This window comes from Ahaetulla prasina, chromosome 5 (assembly GCF_028640845.1).
Source record: "Ahaetulla prasina isolate Xishuangbanna chromosome 5, ASM2864084v1, whole genome shotgun sequence".
Lineage (NCBI taxonomy): Eukaryota > Metazoa > Chordata > Lepidosauria > Squamata > Colubridae > Ahaetulla > Ahaetulla prasina.
Window position 1 is genome coordinate 107,423,346 of NC_080543.1, and position 23,798 is coordinate 107,447,143.

Consider the following 23,798-nt stretch of genomic DNA (forward strand, 5'->3'; position numbering starts at 1 on the left):
TGTTTTCTTTGCAGATGATTCAGAACTAGTAACTTGTGAAGATGCTGATTATTAGCATTAATGGTTGCCAATTGAACCAAATGCATGTATATTCCTTAATTTCAATCTCTGTTTATTGTGGTGATACTTGATTCATCAGCAGTGCATAAGTAGGCAAAACGGCTACATTTCCACCGTGTAGTAACAGACATCACTGTGAACATTAGGTCAGAGATAAATATTAAAAGGATATGATTAATAGCAAATACTTGCATTTTTAAAATATATCTCTGAGCATTTTGTGCTTAAAACAGATGTATTCATCAATGTGTTATCATACTATTATTAGAGTTTGCAGCATACTTTTTCATCTATCTTCATATAGTCAACATAGAATCTAGATGTTAATGTTCACTTTTGAATTATTTCTTGCTTGAGAAAGTGACAATTCAAACTCTAAAAGACATTTGAGTTATACTGCTGTAGTAGGAACTGAAGGAGCTTTAAGATAAAGACATGCTAAGCAGAAAAACATTCCTGTAGCATAGAAAGGAGAGCTTAATTCAGAACTAAAACTTAAATGCATATGATATATTGTTATGTGTGGCATATCCTGACTAAAGCTGCAGAGGGAATGAGGATAATTATATGTTTGTTAACATACATTTTATCAAATGCAAAAAATGTTTTGCATGAACCATTGCATATCATTGATTCCAATTCGTGGTGGTAGGGTCCCATGAGCTTAACATACAGAAGACTGGGCCTAATCAGTGCTGAGAAGATAGACTGGCATTACACCTTCAGGGGGAAAAATGACGAGATAGAACATGATGAACAAATAGTAAAGTAAATGGGAAATAATAAGAATACTAATATATTGAATTAATAAATTCCTAGAACTGTTACTATTTCAAAAGAAATCTTAAAGACAAGGTATTTGCAGGCGGCTGGGGTGATGGGGTCTGATTGACAAAAGCAGCATTGCAATCTTGAAATGTAGCTCCACATTGTACCTTGCAATTCACAGCATTCTGCAGTTATCACTCCTTGAAGAGGCTTGACATAGCCCTACCCAAGCAACAAAAGCTCAAAATGGTTTATTATTTATATTGGTTATTTTGTGTATGCATGCACTAATTTTCACTTTAAAAGCGGGTCCCTTAGACAGGTCTAAAACTTGTTCTTCTTCAAGCAAATTTGACGAGCATTTATAGTTGCAATGCTGGCTGGAGAATTCTGGGAGTTGAAATCCGCCAGGCTTAAGGTTGCCAAAGTTGGAAACCCCTGATGTAGACTCTTGTCATAGAATGTAGGTTTTCATGAGTAAAACATATTCACTGGGCCTTAATGTGGAGTTAATAGCCAAAGTATGCAGTTTCCCTCTGAAATATTTTGTGGTAACTGAATAAAAGCAGTTCTTTTGCTATAGGATTGGTGAACGTGAATGGACAAGATGGTTTCTTTAGATTTGATTGTCTTTCATGAATGAAGGTGAATATATTTGTCCCAGGATAATGTTGCAGGATCCAATCTGGGTGAATCACCAGGACCAGAGGTTTGGTCTTCCGATCATTCAGATTTGTGCTGGACTGGAGTCCGTCTTCAGGGAATTTCTCTCTAGCAGTGTGCTTTGCGCTGTTCTGTGTATTTGATTATCTTTCATTATCTTTTACTTACAAAGATTACCTTTCCAAGGAGCTCCTAGCATATGAAGAAGCAACTAAGATTAGAAATCCTATGATTTTTAGAATTAAAAAACTCTTGATGAATGTATTTTTTCTTTTATGTACACCAAGACAAATTCCTTGTGTGTCCAATCACACTTGGCCAATAAAAAATTCTATTCTATTCTATTCTATTCTATTCTAAAAACCCTTATAAAGATTAAACACCAACACTGGTTTACAGGAAGAGATGAGAAAAAAATGTTTTGATGTACTGCATCACACAATATTGACAACTAAACTATTTTCAGTCCCTTTATATTGCTCTTTTGTATGGATGTAAATAGTTCAGCATTTACTAATGGGCTCAAGTGAATTCACGTTCAGACTCTACCCTAAAAAAATCACTTGGGACTTTGGGCCAGTTACACTCCTTCAGTCCTTGCCTATCTCACTGGTTATTGTCTTGGGGATACAATGAAGAGAAATTCTCATGCAAGTCACTCTGTGATCTTAGAGGAAAGACAGAAATCAAATACATAAACATAAATGTTGGGTTGTATGACAGGAGAAAACAGATTTTGAATAAAACTCTGTGTTTTTTATACTATACTTTAGTCTCCACAGATGGTAACACCCAGCTGGCTTTACCTGTTTATAATTAAGCAGGTTTAAGCCTGATTAAATAGTTGGATGGGATTCCTCCAGGTAATACCAAAACTAGAGGCTAGAAGAAGGCTAAGCATTGTTGCCAGAAAATTAGGCAGACAGCTGTGTCACTGAAGTTGTGAGAAGACAGAAGTTACATTTTTTCAAATTAAGTACCCAAAACATTCCACTAATTGAAATGATAGGAATGGCAGGAACACTTCTTTATTCCTCCTCCATTTTTAGCTGGAGCTAAAAAGAAGTTTCATAATTTGTTAAATAAAGAGAAGGATACTATTTCAGGGTCTTTCTCCAGCTCATTTCATATATGCGTTCCACTGAATGACCCATACACACTGATTATGCGTGGGAAGTTAAGACGATTAAAACTACATGCCCTTATTGTTGTTAATGATGAAAACTTGAGAGTGATGATCTAAAAATAATAAACTAGAATAAATGAATGCTGAAAATGACAACAGCTTCTAGAAGTACCAAATGTGCATTCCTTGAAAAATTTTGATTAAAGCCTAATAAGAAAATATAATAAAGTAACAGTGTGACTTGGTGTTGCTAAGGAATCATATTTCCTTTAAAACGGACAATGCTAGAATGCAATGGTTCTATGAAATATCTATCCTGCACCCAACAGATGGCATGAGCATAAAATCTCTCGCAGTAACACATTTTTCTGTTGAAATATAGTGAAGAACAGTAATTTCATTGCTGGTTGGTTATTTTGAACTGTGTTATAGAAAAGGAACATATTTGAAGATTACCAACAGCAACAGACTGATGGACAAGTTCTCAGTGAGGTGGTTAATCTGTGTCCAAGCTTTCTCACTTGTGATTTCTGGTGGGTGGACAGGGTTCATGCTTAGTTGACGCTTCTTTGTAAAAGTAATTATTTCTATATAGAAGACAGGTAGTTTAGCAGCATTTAATTGCTTATGTAGTCCAATACTTCCAAGCTTAAAACCTATCTTTGATTAATGATACAGGCAGGCAGGCAGGCAGACAGACACAAAAGGAGAACAACTCACTCAGGCTGTTTTCCACCTTTTTCTCCATCTTCTCCAAAACCCTTTCAGAGCTGGAGCTTTTATAGACAATTGGAGAATGGGAGTAAGTATACAAAATGGTAGTCCCCTTTTTTAGTTCATCACCTTTGCTATCTTGACTTTTTTTGATCTATCCCAAGTGGGCAACGCTGCATCAGAACAGTGCTTCCACTGTTTCTCTGGGACATCCCCTATTGACAGAGGCCCCTGGAGAAAATATTTTGCCTATGTCTGTTAAGTCCTGCAATTTGGCTTCATGTGGGGGCCTAATACTTCATTTGTGGATCAATTATGTTTATATTGCGAAGTAGAATATCACCTGCTTGAAGCAGTTGCAAACTAGCCCTAGATGGCATGAGCAGAATTATCTTTTGCAGTGTTTATTAAAGAGTGATCGAACGCTCTTTGGGGGTCCCCCTAGATTCTCTAAGCCAGGGGTCTCCAATCTGTGGGTGGGCCATGTGAAGCAATTGCAACCGGGCTGCAGAAATGGCTGGTGAGTGCGCGTACATGCGCACATCTTCACTTGCACGAGCAACAGGTGACTGTGTGTGTGCTCCATTTGCGGGAGCAGTAGGGATTTGTGCATGCTGCTCACACAAATGAAGCTGCATGCACATGTGCTTGCCAATTGCACATGTGGAACCTTCCCCCCACCCCCTGCTGGTTTGCAAAACTGGAAACGCTGGGAAACTCTACTTTAAGCAATCTACAAAATCAAATATTTTAGTTTGCAAAAATTTAAAACAATTGGCACTCATTATTTTTTGTTAAAAATAGTTTTTTTAAATAAAAAATATGTTAACATTTAATCAATTTAATATTGTTATTTTTGCAATTCTATAAATAAATAAATTTTGCATATGACTAATTAATATGCTAAATATTGATAAATGTAACCCATACAAACCAGTGGTGGGATTCAAATTTTTTTACTACCGGTTCTGTGGGCATGGCTTGGTGGGTGTGGTGTAGTTTGGTGGGTGTGGCTTGGTGGGCATAGCAGGGGAAGGATACTGTAAAATCTCCATTCCCACCCCACTCCAGGGGAAGGTTACTGCAAAATCCCATTTCCTCCCAATCAGCTGGGACTCGGGAGGCAGAGAATAGATGGGGGCAGGGCCAGTCAGAGGTGGTTTTTACCGGTTCTCCGAACTACTCAAAATGTCCGCTACTGATTCTCCAGAACTGGTCTGATACAAACAAAATCCTCCATAATTTAAAAAAGTGGCTAGGGATCCTGAGAGCAGCATTTTAAGAAACAATGGTCTGTTGTCCCGTTCCTTAAAGTACAATAATTTTTTCCGTTTGAGAAGGGGAAAAAACACCATCTCATAATAATTTTGCAAGAATTCCTTATGTCCCATCTCCCTCTGGGCTGGGAGAGTGAGGATACTATTCAAAGGAGACCCCAGTGGAAGTTTGAAAGAAAATCTCCCGGTCCCAGGAAACCACAAAAAAGTGCTCCTAATTCACTAAGAAAGTGCCTAGAAATCTCCCCATCTGAGGCATATTGAAGTAACACAGAGAAAGGGATGGTAAGTCTCACCTGATGATTGTTTGTAGAGTCATTAACCTTCTTCCTTTTTCACACTTTCTGACGGGCATTTCTTTCTTCTCTCTAAACTTACATTTGTGCCAATATTTGCTCTCATAAATCAGTGCATCGTAACAGCTGTTTTATACCAGTCTTGTGAATCTTATCCTGATCAGTCCCGACAACTGTTGCTACTGTTTTCTCAGACACTTTAATGCAGAACACATTTTAAAATCTTTTCTGTCTCCATTTCCAAGGCTGGGTTGAAGTCTTGCTTCAACTTTAATATTTTATGCTGTATTTTTAAATTGTTTTGCTCCAGATACTAATAAAACACATGAGAATTTACTGTCCCTAGATCTCCAATAATTAATTAATTTTTTATGCCACCCATCTCTCCAACAAGGAGACTTAGTGCCTTATAGTGCCAGCTGGTTTAGTGCCTGAGGCAGGATTAGAACTTTGATCTCTTGGTTTCGAGACTGATGCCTTAACCACTACTCCAAACTGGCTCTGAATAATATATTATTAGTGTATCTAACATAATATAATGTGAAAAATGTTCTCTTAACTGTAAACATGATGAATCTTTTCATGATTGACATTCAGTTATTGGGATTATATGTTAGCTAATGCACCAAGTTAGTTCCTCTGTCCTTGAATTACTTTTCCCATCAGTACTTGGCCAAAGTTAATGAATAATGAGGATCAATTGTGTATGAGCAGAACTGCTTTTCCACTTCTGTACCCAATCATATTTTTTTAGATCAGTAATTATCATGATCCCTTTAAAAAGAAACTCTCTTTCAAGAGGATTTTGACCTCTGGTCACTCTCTCCATATATATTCTCAAGAAACAGCTGCAATCACACATTGTTCTCTAACATCTGTAGTCATGAAAACCTTTGAAAGGCTAGTGCTTTCCTACCTGAAAACCATCACGAATCCGCTCTTAGACCCCTTGCAATTTGCATACCGAGCAAATAGATCAACAGATGATGCTGTTAATATGGCTCTGCACTACATCCTACAACATCTTGAGTCTCCAAAGACCTATGCAGGGGTCCTTTTTGTAGACTTTAGTTCAGCATTCAATACCATCATTCCAGACATTCTTCTAACTAAGCTAAACCAGCTACAGGTACCGGAACAGACTTGTAAGTGGATCACAAGCTTCCTAACAAACAGGAAGCAGCAGGTGAAGCTAAGCAAGATCACATCAAATACCTGTACAATTAGCACAGGGCCCCCCCAAGGCTGTGTGCTCTCCCCACTTCTCTTCTCTCTGTATACCAATGACTGCATCTCCAATGATCCATTTGTTAAGCTACTGAAGTTCGCAGATGACACAACAGTGATTGGTCTCATTCAAGACAATGACGAATCCGCATATAGTCGAGAGGTCGAACGACTAGCCTTGTGGTGCAACCAAAACAATCTGGAACTGAACACACTCAAAACCGTAGAAATGGTGGTAGACTTTAGGAAAAACCCTTCCATACTTCCACCTCTCACAATACTTGACAACACAGTATCAACAGTAGAAACCTTCAAATTTCTGGGTTCTATCATATCGCAAGATCTCAAATGGACAGCTAACATCAAAACATCATTAAAAAGGACAACAAAGAATGTTCTTTCTGCGCCAACTCAGTAAGCTCAAACTGCCCAAGGAGCTGCTGATCCAATTCTACAGAGGAATTATTGAGTCTGTCATTTGCACCTCTATAACTGTCTGGTTCGGTTCTGCAACCCAACAAGAAAAACACAGACTTCAGAGGATAATTAGAACTGCAGAAAAAATAATTGCTACCAACTTGCCTTCCATTGAGGACCTGTATACTGCACGAATCAAGAAGAGGGCCGTGAAAATATTTGCAGATCCCTCGCATCCTGGACATAAACTGTTTCAACTCCTACCCTCAAAACGACGCTATAGTGCACTGCACACCAGAACAACTAGACACAAGAACAGTTTTTTCCCGAAGGCCATCACTCTGCTAAACAAATAATTCCCTCAACACTGTCAGACTATTTACTGAATCTGCACTACTATTAATCGTTTCATAGTTCCCATCACCAATCTCTTTCCACTTATGACTGTATGACTATAACTTGTTGCTGGCAATCCTTATGATTTATATTGATATATTGATCATCAATTGTGTTGTAAATGTTGTACCTTGATGAACGTATCTTTTCTTTTATGTAACACTGAGAGCATATGCACCAAGACAAATTCCTTGTGTGTCCAATCACACTTGGCCAATAAAATTCTATTCTATTCTATTCTATTCTATTCTATTCTCTCCATATATATTCTCAAGAAACAGCTGCAATCACACATTGTTCTCAGAAGCACGAAGCTGAAGCCTGAAGATGACGAATGAGACTTCGTCGAAATGTCGCCAAGACACTTCCAATTTTACGCGGGAGAAAACCCGAACAACCAAAGACCTATATATATATATATATATATATATATATATATATATATATATATATATATATATATATATATATATATATATATATATATAGGTCTTTGGTTGTTCGGGTTTTCTCCCGTGTAAGATTGGAAGTGTCTTGGCGACGTTTCGACGAAGTCTCATTCGTCATCTTCAGGCTTCAGCTTCGTGCTTCTGGGAGCAATGTGTGATCGCAGCTGTTTATATATATACATAATTTTTTATGATAACACTATGGAAATAGCCATCTATTTATTTTATTTATGTATTTATTAAATTTTACATGGATTCCCATCTCTTGAAAAGTGACTGGGCAGTACTCAATAAGCAATAAAGCTACGTATTAAAAACACACAGATGCAACAAATATAAACATCACATTTAAAGTATCATAAAAAAAAAGATTCTAGATTCTAAGATTTTTGGGGAGGGGGAAGGGAGTTATTTTCCACTTTAGTGTATAGTTTTAGGCTAGATGGCCATTTTGGTCTGGTAGTTAGACCATGATAGAAACCTGGAGACTGTGAGTTCTAGTCTCACCATAGGCATGAAAGTCACTCTCTCTCTCTCAGACTATGATTTCAAGTTCAGGTGACAAGCCAGTCAATCAATTCCTGTTGCAACCAAATGGATCAATACTCAGTTGATCTTTCAGAAGTGGAGCCTGCGCTTATGAGAAAATGCTAGGAAGAAAAAAAAATATAGCCTTAGGATTCGTCAGTGGGATTGTCCCATCCAAGTGCCAATCAGATCCAACCCTGTTCAACTTGTTCAAGTTAAAGTGCTCTAGGGGCTGCCATCTGCTATGACTCACAAATAGTTGATTAAACACATTAAATTGTGGCTAAGCCTAATTGCTTTTATTTTAAAAAGAATAGCACCTGAGCAGGTGTGTCCACAATGTATGGTCAAAAAGATCAAGATAACATATACAATGGACATGGGGGTAAAAAAACATAATTTCATCATCTTGACTTTTTTGACCACATCCCAGGGATACCCTTGCAACTATGTGACCTAGCCCAATCTTACTATATCATGATCTGCAATGCAAGTGAATTTCTCCATTGTTCACTTAATTAAACTTGATTTTAAAAAAGTTATTTCTCAGTAAAACAATGCATTTGGTTTCTCTATCTTTTTCCAAAAAAAAAAATAGGCAGAAGCTAGAATAAAAACTGTGGAAGCCCTTGAGAACTTTGACTTTGGTCTGACGGAGAAATGTGTTAGGATCAATTCAGTGTCTAGTGGTCTTGCAGAAGAAGATATGAAGCTCATTTTGAAATCCAAGATTCTTCCTACTAGCCTGATGCTCCCAAAGGTTGACAACGTAGAAGAAATAAAATGGGTGAGTTTTATCTGCCATTATCTCAGATAAAGACTTGCATCCAATTTCAGAAGGGAAGAAACAGAATGATATCATGAAGCAAATATGAAATACTTCTGCTGTTAGTACTTGATTCAGTATCTTTTCTTTTATATACACCTAGAACGTATGCACCAAGATAAATTCTTTGTGTGTGCAATCACACTTGGCCAATAAAGAATTCTATTCTATTTTATTCTATTCATCTACTGTATAATTTACCCATTTTGTTTTGGAATATCAAAAAGTAATTTATCGTCTCTAAAGCAAAAACTAAATCAGATTTGAGAATTATGATGGTTGTCCTATGCAGTTCTGAGATATTGAACATAGTAGACATTCTTAGCAGGGGAGAACCAAATAACATGAATACATTTAAAACCCTTACTTTCAAGACCCACAGGACAAAGAAAATAGTTTGTAACCGCAGATGCATTATGTGTGTATATAAAGAGGTGGATTTAGAAATGCAATATTGATGTATAATGATTCAGTTTGGACAAAGTAAAATGAAACAAAAGCTATTAAGAATCAATACTCCTGTTCATTGTACTTGAAGCCTAACAGTCATGATATAGAATTTATTCTCCATTTTAGAATATTTTGGTGGATGGAGGAAGCATTTTACCAACATGTGAAAAAATTATGGTGGAGATAGAAGGAAAAGTCACTCCCAAGGGCAGCCCAAAGAACAAACAGGAAGCTTTTAACTAGTGTTTTTAATTAGGAAAGATATTATTTCCTGTCCAGCCCTCTATGTCTTCCTTTTAAATTGCTGGCAGGTGTGTTTGTTTTTCATGATTGACTTTTCAGCCAATAGAAACTGGAGATTGTAAACCATTAATCTGTCAAATTGCATAAGAAAATGCTGAAATGGGCCTAATTATGCTATAATTGTGTTTACTATTGAAGAGGAATTTTCATTTCATTTTACCATATTATTTCTTGAGAATATTATTGAAGTCAATCAAACTTCATTTTACTTTGTTATCTGAGCCTGGGATAGGGATGAAGACAAGCACACATTAAATATAAAATCCATAAAGGAAAAATAGGGGGATAAATAGATTCTGAAGTTCAGTCATGTGTCCTAGTCTAGTCTTTATCTACTTTATCTGCTAGTATTAAGTGGCCATAGGGTCTTTATAATTCTTGCCTAGTCAGCAATCCAGTAATTGAGTCTACTTCTTAATCGAATATCCGTGAAAGGAAACATTCCAACATTCAGAAAACTTAATGTCCAGTATGTTCAAGCATACTCACAAGGAATGATTTCGTTACTTGATCAGATTCAGTGGCTCTTTCAGACAGCAAGATTTACATTTATAATTGTATTTAACAACTGCTATAAAAAAGATTGGAAACTAATTCTATCTTTTTTTCCTTGCTTTTCTATTTTTCTTTAAGTTTTTTCCTTTCTTTCAATTTTAGTTTTGATTTCTTTTTCTATTCATTTTCTTTCTTTACATTAGTTTGTGTTAATATACTTGTATACACACACACACACACACATATAAATTTATACTTGAACTAGCTTGAAATAGATCTATACTAGTCTCCCTTTATTTCTTTGTCAGTAAATTTAACATAATTTATACTGTATATATAAATATACAAAAAGTGTATTTTGTAGATATATAAAAAGTATATGTAAAAAGACAGCAAAATCTAAATGCCTTTTGTTGATTGAGCAAACGGCAGACCAATGCATCTGAGAGCTGGCTATGCATATTCATATTTCCACTCTATCTAAGGTTTCAGAACCATTCAATAAATATTCGCTTGGTGCGAATGGACTGGTTCCTCAGCCTTGCTTTTTCCTGGAAGCAGAACCCATCTTTCCTTCCCCAACCCTTTCCTAGAGGCGCTCCTCTTACTTTGCTTTTAAGATGGCTATTGCTATGGAAAGCTTTTGGCTGTTTATTTTTGTCCTTCATTTTGATTTATGCGAAGGCTAAAACCTGGAGACTGATGCACAACTAAAAGACGGGCTTACTTGTTCCCTTTTGTGTGAGAATCTCTTGCTCTCTCTTTGTCCTTCAGATGGGTACTTGTTTGACTGGCATGGCTTATTGGACTATAACAAGCCTAACTCTGGCTCTTTTGTTGTGGGACAATCCGCCCACAAATCCTGAACAGTGGGCATTCTTCCCAACACACTATCGGGTGTGCACTGGAATTGAAAGAATGGCTAAAGCCTGCGCCTTCATCCCCTCCCCAATCTTTGTTTTCCGTCTCCCCCCTTTTCTTTTTTCCAGCCCTCTCACTGAAATGAACACTTTACCAAGCCGGAAACATTTAATTGTCTCCTTTTGAAAAAAATTAATTGAAACTTCTCCACTAGTTGCCTTTTGTATTTGGTGCTAATAGTACTTAAAAGGGGGAAAAAGGAAGGAGGAAGACAAAAAATAATTAAAATGGGAAAAAGAAACATTATTGGATCCAAACTTTACCTGATGGTCCCAAAATGCAAGACATAAAGATTTCAGCAGATACATAGAAGTAGCTCAGGGGAAAGTGGGGGGGGGGGGGTTTCCATTTTTTTAACCACTTGGCTTACAAAGAAGCTCCAATGTAAAAAATAAATTTTGTGTATGAACCAATTCTTGCCTGTGAAGTTATTACTGAATAGCTTTGTTTGATTATCACCCTGTTGGGTCTAGCATCAGATTGTGGCTGGGTCCATTTAATTGGAAATCAGGCCATTGGCCCTTATTTCTGAGTAGGGAGGTTGATAGAGGGTTGGGCTTCCTGAGTCTTCCTTCTTATTCCTTTCCTTGACTTTCTTCCCCTTAATTCCTTGCATTCTGGGGTTTACTAGCTTATAGTGAAAAGATCAGAAAAGCAGTGGCAGTGGTGACAACGATGACTGTGCATGAAAAAGAGGGAAGGACGGAGAATATGAGGAAATAATGTTTTGGTTTATTTTGACCTAATGTAAAGTTACTGCAAAGTGCTTAGAACCCTTTTCAAGATGCTGTGGTTCTATTTTCCTTTTATGGGGGGAGGGGTGAAATTTGGGGAGGGGGGAAGAGAAGCGCTAAAAGGGGAAATAACACCTCTAATCCAGTTTCTGGTAAATAGGCTGCCAGGTTTCAAAATGAGTTTCCTTTATATTAGTCAGAATATTATGCTAAGCCTTAAGCATTAGTTTTTTTATGTTGCCATAGCAGCCTTATTCCTGCAGGGTTGTGACCTGTGATGATTACAGTACAAAGCTTATAGGGACTTGAAACCCCCTTTGAAGATGAAAAGTCTTTGATGGTTTATATTTATGCAAATCTCTTAGATATGATTTACCCAACTGAGACTGAATGGAGAGATGATTAAAATTCCCTTTCCTTTTGATAGCCATTAATGGTTAAATATTCCTTAAATATAAAAATGATGCGAGATTTTTTTTCCCCCTCCTGTCTTTATTGACTAAAATTTACTTAGCATACCTGTGATATGTTTATCTCCCCACACATTGCTAGATCTGGACAGACATAATAGATTTACAATATACTGAGGTAGTTTCTCCCCCACCTTCTCTTTTGAAAAGGGAAAAAGAGGAGAGAAAAAAAGAAATCTGTACAAGAGCTTTTGTATGTTCCCAGATGATAGATTTGGGAATCAGGGGTACCCCACCGGCAGCTCAGAGCTAGCTGTGAACTGCTCTCATGGAAAAAATTGGAAAGCTTTGGTCTTCAAAGAATTAAACTTCCTTTTTAAGGCCCTTCCTAGGTAAGCTAAAAAATATGAAGAAAAGGCTTCCAGGACAAAGGGTAACAGTGCCGTGATGAATAATGTGGATGCCACTTTGGAAGGCTGGAAAAAATACACAGGCATGTCAGTGTCAGACATGAAAGAAAACAGAATGTCAGGTATATCAATCCTTCCTTGTTTTACAGATCCTGCTTATTTGCATTTAGCAAAGGCAGGGTGATGATAGGTGTTAGGCAAATATGTGTGCAGCTAAACCTGTAGTACTGAAAACATAAGAGTAATGCCAGCATTCTTCAAGATAGGCCTATAACCACAGACTCAAAACACAGGGGTAGAGAATTGGGGCTAGCAATCTGGACTCTGGATTGTCTGCTTCGTTGGTCTGCAATTTTGTGCAAAGAAATTACAGACCATTTTTGTAGACATTTTAAAAAGCTGAAGCCTTAATATTATGTCCTCTTTGTAATGTTCCTAGTTTATAGAGAAATGTGCGTGGCACTTACAAGGCCGAACACTCATAGAGCCGATCAGTTTCATTCCTTTTGTGGAAACTGCAATGGGTTTGCTCAATTTTAAGGTAAGAACGATCTGTTTAATTTAGCATGCCTGAATAGTCCTAGGCTTATAGATTATATTTTCCGTTAAATAAATAAATAACTCCACTATAAATATAAATGGGAAAGAAGCAAACAATTATGTTTTTAAAATTGTATTGCTTTCATATTTTATATAAATCCATTCATTAGCCCTAATTACTCAGCTTTACATGCCATAGATGCATCTGGCATAACTGCTTTCTGCTGCAATTACTTTAAGATCGTATTAATACACTGAATAAAAGACACACAAGTCTCAAAAATAGCCCCAAATAGTTAACCGTGTTTCTAAATATTCTCTAATGATTTATTTTCTCTCATTTGCCTTTGAATTTTAGGCACCATATTAAATATTTTAAACACGTTTTAAAATGGAATTGAAAGAATATTGGAGATTTTTCTCTCTCCAATATTCTTTTTTAGATTTTTTTTTTAATGTAGATGCTGAACTGGCCCTAACAGTTAAAAAAAAAATACATGAGAATTTCCAGGATGTAATATCTGCATTACATGACTCTGTGCACAATCTCTTTCTCTTCTTGGCCCCAGAAGTCCATTTTCTACCTCCTCCCCCATTTCAATGGTGATGAATGCATGCAGATAGCCTATTTTTGGCATCCGGCCTGCAGTTTTCTATGGAAGAAGGATATTAATACAGAAACTGACTGCAGCCCAGTCAGGCCAAGATTTCTTGTAAAAGTTTGGTGTTATTCGAAGGAGCTGCTGGGAGGCCCTTGTGGCTAGTGTTTATAATATAAATTCCAGTTTTAGAAATTTCTTTTTCAATATAGACTAAAAAAATACTAATTATAATCTTGATGCAAAAAGTTTAAGTACTTCCTCCTCTCTTTTAATTAATATTATGCCTTTCCTCAAAAGTGAAACCCAAAAAAAAGAATGATTAAATTCTGCCCTGAAAAAATATCAGCTATGATTTCCTATGCTTAGGAGTCGTAGAGATTAAAGTAGCATTACAGGTACTGATTATGTCTGCTTAATGTATTGCTTAAAATAATAAATACAAACAGTTGAACTTATTTTAGCACTTTTTATTCACAAGAAGATCCTTGCCAGCATTGCATTATTGCTGTCTACCAAATTATATTTCTAAATAAATAAATATTTTATTATTCAAAGCTTGCAATGATACTAGGATTGGTGCATTTGGAAAATCCCCAAGGTATCATTTGCTTTTCATTTTCTATGCTACTTGTTGCATTTTATATCTCCTTTAATTATATTAATTTTAAGATATCCAAGGAGCATCAGTTGATAACATACCATATGCTGCCTATTAAATTGTGAGTAGTTGCAATCTCCATCTGCAGTGTATTACACCAAATATGCTTCAGTTGTGTTTCTCTGCGGTGCTAAATATTTTGGAACCTTTTAAAAAATCCCATACTGTAAACACCATGTAGTGGTTTTTATTTTTTATTGCTTTAGTAAATCCAAAAGTAGTTGCCACATTGGAAAATTTTTATGAAAAACTAATAGGGAAATAAAATACTGTATTCTGCATTTTAATTTTAATTATACTGCATTTTTGCATCCAGAGTATGCATTTTTTAATTTGTGTGTGACTATCATTTGTTATTATTTTAGGATAAGGAATATAGTAAAAAGTATATATTTTTATTACAAAACTAATTTTTGAAATGCTACTTCTTGTATTAATATTTGTGTTGCACTTAAAGGCTGTTTGTGAAGAAACTCTAAGAAGAGAACCACAGGTTGGCCTTCATTTAGATGCTGTGGTATTTGGAGGAGAGGATTTTCGTGCCAGTATAGGTATTTCCCTTTTTAAGGAATATGTTAATTCAGTAGTAGTTATGATACTGTGTTCCATTCAGTTTTATCATAAACCTACTTAAACCAACAGTAAATATATTTGATTATATCTGATTGTAATTCTATGATAAATGTTTGCATTATCTTTATAGGCTAAAGAGTACCAGAATTTTGTAATTTTTGCAAAAATAAAATAAAATAGAAAATTCTGTTTACTGGCTCATAAAAAATAATGTAAGATTTTATGGGGGAAGTTAATAATGAAACCATCTCTTTATATGTACATTTAACATTTTAAAAAAAAATTCTTGAAGTAATATTAGTGTGTATATGATGTAATATTTTGGTGTACGAACTATGAACTATTCTTAATATTTTAGCAATCTGTCTTTATTTGCATGTCTATTTTATTGCACGCATCTTAACATATGTGTTTGCTGCCTGGGGATACAAGAGTTGTAGACCAAGACATATGGAGGGTACCAGATTAAAAAAAAATGCCCTGGGCAAATAATTTATTTTTATTGCCTCTGTATCTTCAGATGCTGTTTATCATTTTTCAAAAAGTAAACAAGGTCAGCAGCTTTTCTTTTTACTATTCACTTATGGCAGGTGCCTAAGTGAACTGTATTGCCTAATAAGAACTCGTGGATTATGTTTCCACAACGCAGGATTCCATATTTAATTGACTCTAGCTTGGGGAATTAACTCAATTTCCTAGATCCATACTGAGTTATAAACTTATCATGTTGGGTACTTTCTACACACACTAAGCCACAGACTAGACAGTCATATTCTACTGACATGTGGACCCAACCTCTGATCACAATGCAGTTTAGAATGACCTCTTCCAAAAGAAAAGAATTTAATATATAATGATGAATAATAATATCTTCAGCAGGTGCCTTGTGAATGCTACAAAACAGATCTCAAATATTCCACAAGGTATTACATATAAACATTATTCCGAAGTTAAAATTTTAAATTTGAATAAATTATAAGAGAAATTAGTATACTTATATAAGTGTAATGTATTTAACCAAAAGGTTTCTTTATGATATCAAAAAAGCAATTTTAGATGCATTTAGTGGCACTACTCTGGATTAAATTTCAGCAACATTTAAGGATATTTTCTTAATGTTTGTGTATGTTTTATTATGTTCATAACTTTGTAGTGGGCCTTTTTAACAAATAAAAATAGATGATAGCAAAACTGAATGAGAATTATTAAAAAGAGAGGTAGCAAGAGGCTTTTGCAGGAAGCGTCTGTGAGTTAAATAATATCCTTTCAACCATGTCTTAAAATTGTGATCACATAACAATCTCTTATTGTCTTTCTTTTGCAAATAAAAAACAAATGTATTCTTAACTAAAGCTCTGTTACAAACATTTGTAATATGGGAATTAAATTTTTATCCACAATGTGGTCTTTTGTTTCAGGTTCAACAAGTAGTAAAGACACTCATGATATTCTTTATGCACGGCAAAAAATTATTGTCACAGCGAAGGCTTTTGGCTTGCAGGCCATAGACCTTGTCTATATAGACTTCCAGGATGATGATGGGCTACGTCAGCAATCAAAAGAGGGTGCCTCAATGGGTTTTACTGGTATGTCTTTTAGTTAATATTTCAAATACATTAATCTTCTTCCTAATCCTAGACCAGATACAATTTTGGAGTTTGCTTCATAACTTAAGCCTACTTGGTGAATGGTCAAAGAAGTCTAAACACTATAAACTTCAGAATTTATGCTTGTAAAACAGCAGATGAAAGACTCAAGGTGGAAAAATTAAGCCCTTAAAATTCTTTCAACGTATCACACCCTGGTGTCATTCTTTTATTAGCAAAAGTACAATATAAACAATGCATAGTCTCCTGCCCTTACCATTCAGGCGAGACATAATCTTGGCCAAAAATCTGGGCACATTCCGTTTTCCTATTCACCAAGCCTGCAGGCATACTTTTATGCTCAAAAATTGTTCCCAGCGCACTTTGAATGTCAGAGGTTTTAAAAGTCTTTAGCTGATTTGACCAAAACTTTCCCCATATACAAATAGCTATTATAGATTCAATTGAATAAGTGGGGGGGGGGGAATGTTGAGAGCCAGCATTTTAATATATGAGAAGCCCTCACCCCCACCCCGTATGCTAATTCAGCTTTGATAGCTATTTTCTTGTCACTCTTCTCTGTGAGCTGCTGTCCTGTATTCTGACTTGTTTCCCAGTAATTGCCTGTTCACCTGATGACACCTACGGGAACTGGCAAGACTGCACAATCAAGCAAGCTTCTTACAGCCAGCCACTGTAACCTAGGCATTTCACCCATGATTGGTACACTAGATCATACAAGCACCCCTGTGAGATGCGACACATAACAAAGATTGCAGCTTCGTGATAAAAATCAGCTACTTAGCTCGCACATGCAGCCTTTAATGTGCTTTGAAAAATAACAGCACCAACATGGCAGTGATATGTTTCATTTGCTTTAGCTAGAAGATATGCAAGTTTTAATACCAGGGAGTTCTTAATCTAATAAGAGGCCAGTTTTAAATGAAAAGATCTGATTATAAACATGATATCTTGCTGGCTTCTGGGGGAATTAAACTGCAAGAACTGCCTGAATTGCTAGGTGGCATGGAGAATACTTATCCTGAAAAACACAGACACAAATACACACACTCACACAAACTAGTTGGATTTGTTTTTCATTCTTCTAAATAAGAATTTAAAAAAGAATCAAGCAATGAATTAATTGCAAATTTTGTGCATGTTTCCCACTCACTTGATTACTTTTTTTTTTGCTAATATTATTTTATAGCAAAAAGATAAAATCTCCCTCAAGTTGAATTTGACTTCTATGTCTGTCTAGTTCTCTTGACAACATAGAAGTGGTTTCTCTTTGCCTCCTTCCTTTCTGTGCTCCAACTTTTTAAGCTTTGATGGTCGCCATTAATCAGAACTTCTGAATATTTCAAGATTGGTCTCAGTTAGCTAAGGATGTACTTACTTTTAGCAAAAAAATAAATAAATTCTTTGAAAAACTGTTTGGAAAAAGACTTTTTCACCTGGATTAAAGCTAGCTCAGTGATAACTAATCTAATTTTTTTTAAAAAAAATCATAGGAGTGGCCTATCGCAATGATTTTTTTTTTCAATTTCATTTTTGTGCTACCATTAGCATTTGCTATTACTGATGTATATCTTTTTAACACATTATGAGTACTTCCTATTGATATTATTAGGTTTAAATTTGGTCAGCAGCATTACAGCTTGCTTTGCTTGTTGCTATGTTATTACACAGCAGCTATAGAATTTTCCCCATTCAGTTTAAAGCATTTCAGTTTGACCCTACAAACTTTATTCCCTTCTGGTATATGCTTATAGCCAAATTACAACCTTTCACCAAACAAACAGTTTTATAAAAATGAGTTCAATCATTGTTTAAAAGAAGGTTGGATCTTCTAAATAAAATCCTATCTTATTTGAGAGTCCACTCAGAAGCTTGTTAGCTACTTTAAAGAGTTCTGCTATATGACCAGGATTGAATTTTTAAAGAATAAAATGCTCTTTTTCTAATTCAGTGGTACCCTGTACGTGAATAGTTGGTTTACAGGCCCAATGGTTATCAACGTATCATTTTTAATTATGTGAGCATTTTCTCAAAAAAGAAAGAACTTCATCAGTTTTAAAATCCAGCTGAAGACATTGGTTTTGCCAACCTGGTCAAATGGGAAATGTGAAGTTAAGTATGGAGGTGAGGGCAGGAGGAAAATTCTGCAACCCACCTAGCCAAAGGATCTTTACTTTCCAGATGAAGGAAATAACAAACAATTTTTTATTGTTGCCTACATGGCTGAAGCATTCAAACAAGTTCCAGGTATATACTATGGACTGAATGATGATGAATGATTACTGTCACTTAGAAACCTGAATAAGGGTGCCAGGATGCTGTGATTTGAAGAACATACAGTCAGAAAGAAAAGATTCCATACACTTACCTTTGCAAACAATTGGAAGAGAAAGGCAAAACTGAAGTGGTGGTGGGAATCCCAAAATTTTAAAGACAATAATAGCTGTCAGAACAAATTGAAAAAACACCTGGAGAACATCAACATCTAACTTTAAATGCCAAGCAAAAAAGAATGAGAGAAGAATAAATACCTTGATCAAGAATATCAACAAGCAGAGGGAAAGAGGAACATGAGAAGTACTTTTAAGAAAATCTGAGAAATCATAAGAAAATGTACAGCTGAAGTAAGGAATATTAATTATAATAGAGATCTATTACTGCAAATGAAAGTGAAAAGGCTGTACTGAACCCTTATATAAATTAAAGTACAAAACCATAATGATAAAAATATGCTTATTTGAGAGAGAGAGCACTGGAAAAGGCTCTCTGTCAACCAATATGGAAAGACATCGGCCTAGAAACTGGAAATAATTGGAGTTTACACTGAACTGAAGAAGACAGAAATAAAAAGGAATGTACAAATTACTGTCTCATTGTACTGATTCCTCACACCAAAAAAAAGCTTATGAACTTAGAAAAAAACAATAATACCAAATATGGAAAGAGAATAAAACCAAATGAACTATCTAGTATCAAAAAAAAAAAGCAGAGAAGCACAAGGTCAGAAAGTGAATACTGTAGAACGTATATACTAGATGGAAGAAATGAATATAGTAAGGAAGTCGCGCTTGTTTCATTGTACAATGCAAGGTTATAGATTGTGAAAAAAGAATATTATCCCAATTCTATTTAATTTACAATGATTATTGTGATAATTTACAGTCATTGTGTGTGAGTATTTGGGACTCTAATATGGATTGCAGACTTGGAAATTATGTTATCTATATCAGAGTCCCAAACACTAAGTATTAGAGATATCTAGATGACATTATTGTTTAAGCCAAAAGCAAGCAAGACTTAGAAAAACCTATTATGAAAATAAAAAAGTGAAAGTGAAGAATCAGACTTAAGGTATAATATTGCAAATGCTGTTAGTGTCAACCAACCTACCTAATTATAAGTTCACTTGAACCTAACAGTGAAGAAGTGAAAAAGATATCTAATTTTGTTGAAGAAAAAGATGATGAAGAAGAAGGATATTTCTATTCACAGCAAAGAACAAGACAGTTAAAGCACTGGTCTTTCCAGTGACCCCTGGCTATGAAAGGTTGCACATTAAGAAAGAATGAAATATGTTTTCAAATTATCAATCTAGAGATATTTTCTGAGGGTACCATGGAATGCAAGAAAAACTCCACATCATATGAAAACTGATAGTTCTCTTGAAGTAGGAACAGCAAGCAAAAATTCACATACTTTGGACCTGTGATTCAAGCTGATAGATAAGGGACTAGAAAAATCAACTATACCTGGCAAGTTTGAGAAGACAACAGATAATAAAGAAGGTGGATGAATCAAAGAAATTACAGATCTGTCTCCGGAAGAGCTACAAGTTGTGACTAAACGCAGATCAAGATATCAAGCATTTGTCCACATAAGTACCATAAATTTAAAACTTGATAACGCATAGCTAACTGGAAAATTAACACCAATGGCAGGCAGGTCCAGATGATATTAAATTTGGCCACTTTACCTCAACTTTACCACTGTCAGTTCAGAACCTTGAAATGATTAACCAACCAGCCTTCTGTTGGAGAATCAAAATCAAATAAATTACCCTCAATATTTGTTAGCATGTACCTCCAAATATCAGTTTATTATTTTATCCCCAAATAAAGGTTATCTTTTAAAATATAATAGCAATCCTATCTGGTTCTGTATAGGATTGGGCTAAGTATTAATATACACATGTAGACTTGGTCAATTTCACAATGGATTTTACAGATTTCTAAACATTTTGCCCATTCAAGATAAATATGAAATTTTAAGACAATTATGTTTCATATTTCTATAGGTAGGTAGGCAGAGAGCAAGCTGATTTATAGTTGATTTGTAGAACAAATTGAACCTAATCTAGAATTTCATAACTCCATGCTATTTCCCGTTTGAGTTATGAGCCTCATGTAAAATATATAGAACCCAAATTCATTCTGAAATGTTTCTTACACAACCTGGCAATTTTTCTTCAAATTCAAAAAGTCCTAGCTTTCAGCTTTTGTTACTTTGTTTGAGAAAACCATTTCAGGATATTTTTGAATGCAAAAGTAGATAAATGAGGATATGATTCAACTGTTTGTCCCACCAGGATAATTTCTGGAAAATATTGAAGCAGAGGTGGGATGGTTTGCTATCATCTAACTTTCTCATCTAGCATACTGTTTAAAACTTTGTTTCTTCCAGCTTCCTCTTTAACTTTACACTGACATTATTAAAAAAGCAGAAAACAACAAATTTGCATATTAGCATCTACTTGACAGGACTTCTTCTATTTAAAACTACACTTTATTTATTTATTTATTCATATTTTTATACCGCCCTATCTCCCTAGGGACTAAGGGCGGTGTACAGCCATCTAAAAACAACATAAATATACAAAGTAAAACATTAGTCTAAAAAACTTATTAAATAGGCCGAATATTTAAAATAGACATATAAATAATAAAACCCCAATTTAAAACCAAATCTAAAATTTAAACAATTAAAATTTAAAAAATCTAGTCCAGTCCTGCGCAAATAAATAGATGTGTCTTAAGCTCGCGGCGGAAGGTCCGAAGGTTGGGAAGTTGACGAAGTCCTGGGGGAAGCTCGTTCCAGAGGGTGGGAGCCCCCACAGAAAAGGCCCTTCCCCTGGGCGTCGCCAGTCGGCACTGCCTAGCTGACGGCACCCTGAGGAGTCCCTCCCTGTGGGAGCGCACGGGTCGGTGGGAGGCATTCGGTGGCAGCAGACGGTCCCGTAAGTAACCCGGCCCTATGCCATGGAGCGCTTTAAAGATCATTACCAAAACCTTGAAACGCACCCGGAAAACCACAGGCACCCAGTGCAGTCTACGCAGGAGAGGTGTTACATGGGAGCCACGAGGGGCTCCCTCTATCACCCGCGCAATATCACTTGGAGCAATATTATCAGAAAAGTGTGATAGCTTTTACCATAACTATCAATAATGTTAGCTAAGAATAACTTTGATAGGAAGGATCCATATGCAGGCATATACAGGAGAGGGAGTATCAGAAAAGTTAGATGACAATTTCAACTGTATGATCAAAGCCTTGTTCCTTTATTGGAAGAATCTAAAACAAAATCTCTTATCATTGAACTAATGCATGAATACATCCCTCAAGGCTTTTTGCCTTCATGTAGGAAAAAGTATGCATATACACACATACTTTTAAAAATTGTTGAAATTTAATATAATTTCAGAACCCATAATTTATAATAGTTTTAATTTTTTAATATACATTTTATTAAAAGTTTTAAGAACTAATACGAACTACAATGAATGAAATTAGACAGAAAAAGTGAAAAATAAAAAAGGAACATAAAAAGCTAAAAGTGTAATAAGTCGATAGCATTTCCAGTCACCAATAAATGTGGATATTGCCTTTTCTCTAATGAAAGATGCTACTTTATCCATCTCAGTAAGATTTGTCAATTTCACCAGTCATTCTTCCATAGTGGGTAGTACCAACCACTAAGTCATCTACTGTCCTTAATAATAATCTGTATTTCTTCTGAATATAAAATGTATTATAGACCCTTTATCCATTTAAAACCTTCCTGAATCACAATCTTGTTCGTTCCCAGAAAAAGACAACTCACCAAGAGTCTTGAGAATCTTCGATCTTCTCTGCTGTTTGGAATATCTCTTAGATTGTAAATTGCTAAATTATATGTCCGTAAAGGCTGTTTAGTAGTTAAAGTCATTCTGATAATCTCTTGACTCCTAAGCCGCTCAACTTGCAATCTGCCACAAGAAACTCAATTCCTGTGGTCTCCTTGTGAGGAGAAGCTCTGGTAGGGCAGAAGTGGACAATCCTCCAAACTCTTCTTCTTTTTGAAAGATTTTTGCAAGCTAGAACCTTCAGCTCCTAGCCGCTGATTTCACTGTGTTGATGTCCATGCTCATGGAGCCACTCATAGGGACATCTAACTTGCCATAGGTCCTTATCAGGAAGTCAAATTTCTTCAATTCCAGTTAAAATGTTCTTATGAAAAACATTCATAATTAACTTTTCAGAACTACTATAGTGAAGGAAATGTAACATGACTCCCAGTTTTCTTTTCATATTCATTCAGTAATAAATGAAAATTTGAATTTCATACAAATATACAAGGTACAACTGATCACTGACTCTTTGTCCTGGATTGTGCTAGCAATGAAATAGATATAAGATCCCAATGTGTATAGCTTCCATTACATTTAACCAACATTCTGAAATGCATTGTAATTTTTTAAGGCCATGCTTGATAACTGTTAATATTTAGAATCTAGGGATTTATATTAAGACCTTGGGTTTAATTCAGAATTGGCCATACTAACAGGAAATTATTTAAGATCAATGAAGTCTATGTTAGTCGTGACTGTCTCCAACGAATTCTGTTGGACACTCAAGTCCACAAGGTATTTGGATATACAAGGAACAATAACATGCAATTGCAGCTTTTTAGTTTTTTGCTGATCTTAAAAGATTGAAGGCCTTTTGCCATGTATATAATTTTAAAATTCCATCCACATCTTTATTAAAAAAAGTCTCAATTTAAAAGATAATTTAACAATAATTTAGTGATCCCTGTTTTGAAATACAATGCTTCTTTTGAAATATATTTTATCGGGGCTTTCATCATGAAATATTTGTGCAAAATTATTCTGAAATTATAATTTAATTGCTTACGAGTATAATAGAGTGCAAATTCAGTACATCAGTATGTTGTTCATTCTTGTGACATAACTTCAAATATCTTAATTTGAAATAATCAAAATTTGAGCAGGACACTAATGTTTTTAGAGCAATCATTTGTTTTACAAAGTGGCCTTTGAACAGTTGAAAATAAATCTACATGAATAGAATA

At 35.4% G+C, this 23,798-nt stretch overlaps 1 protein-coding gene across 3 annotated transcripts in view; it reads left to right on the plus strand.

The window, feature by feature from the left end:
* CLYBL (citramalyl-CoA lyase) overlaps positions 1-23,798 on the plus strand; it is a 199,994-nt gene that overhangs the window by 163,682 nt on the left and 12,514 nt on the right. For 2 of the 3 annotated variants that reach the window (XM_058185739.1, XM_058185738.1), the window contains exons 3-6: positions 8,520-8,708; positions 12,910-13,011; positions 14,728-14,821; positions 16,262-16,429. In XM_058185739.1, the coding sequence (XP_058041722.1) occupies positions 8,520-8,708; positions 12,910-13,011; positions 14,728-14,821; positions 16,262-16,429 (553 nt within the window). The remainder of the gene's footprint in view (positions 1-8,519; positions 8,709-12,909; positions 13,012-14,727; positions 14,822-16,261; positions 16,430-23,798) is intronic. The other variant, XM_058185740.1, reaches the window with a different exon arrangement.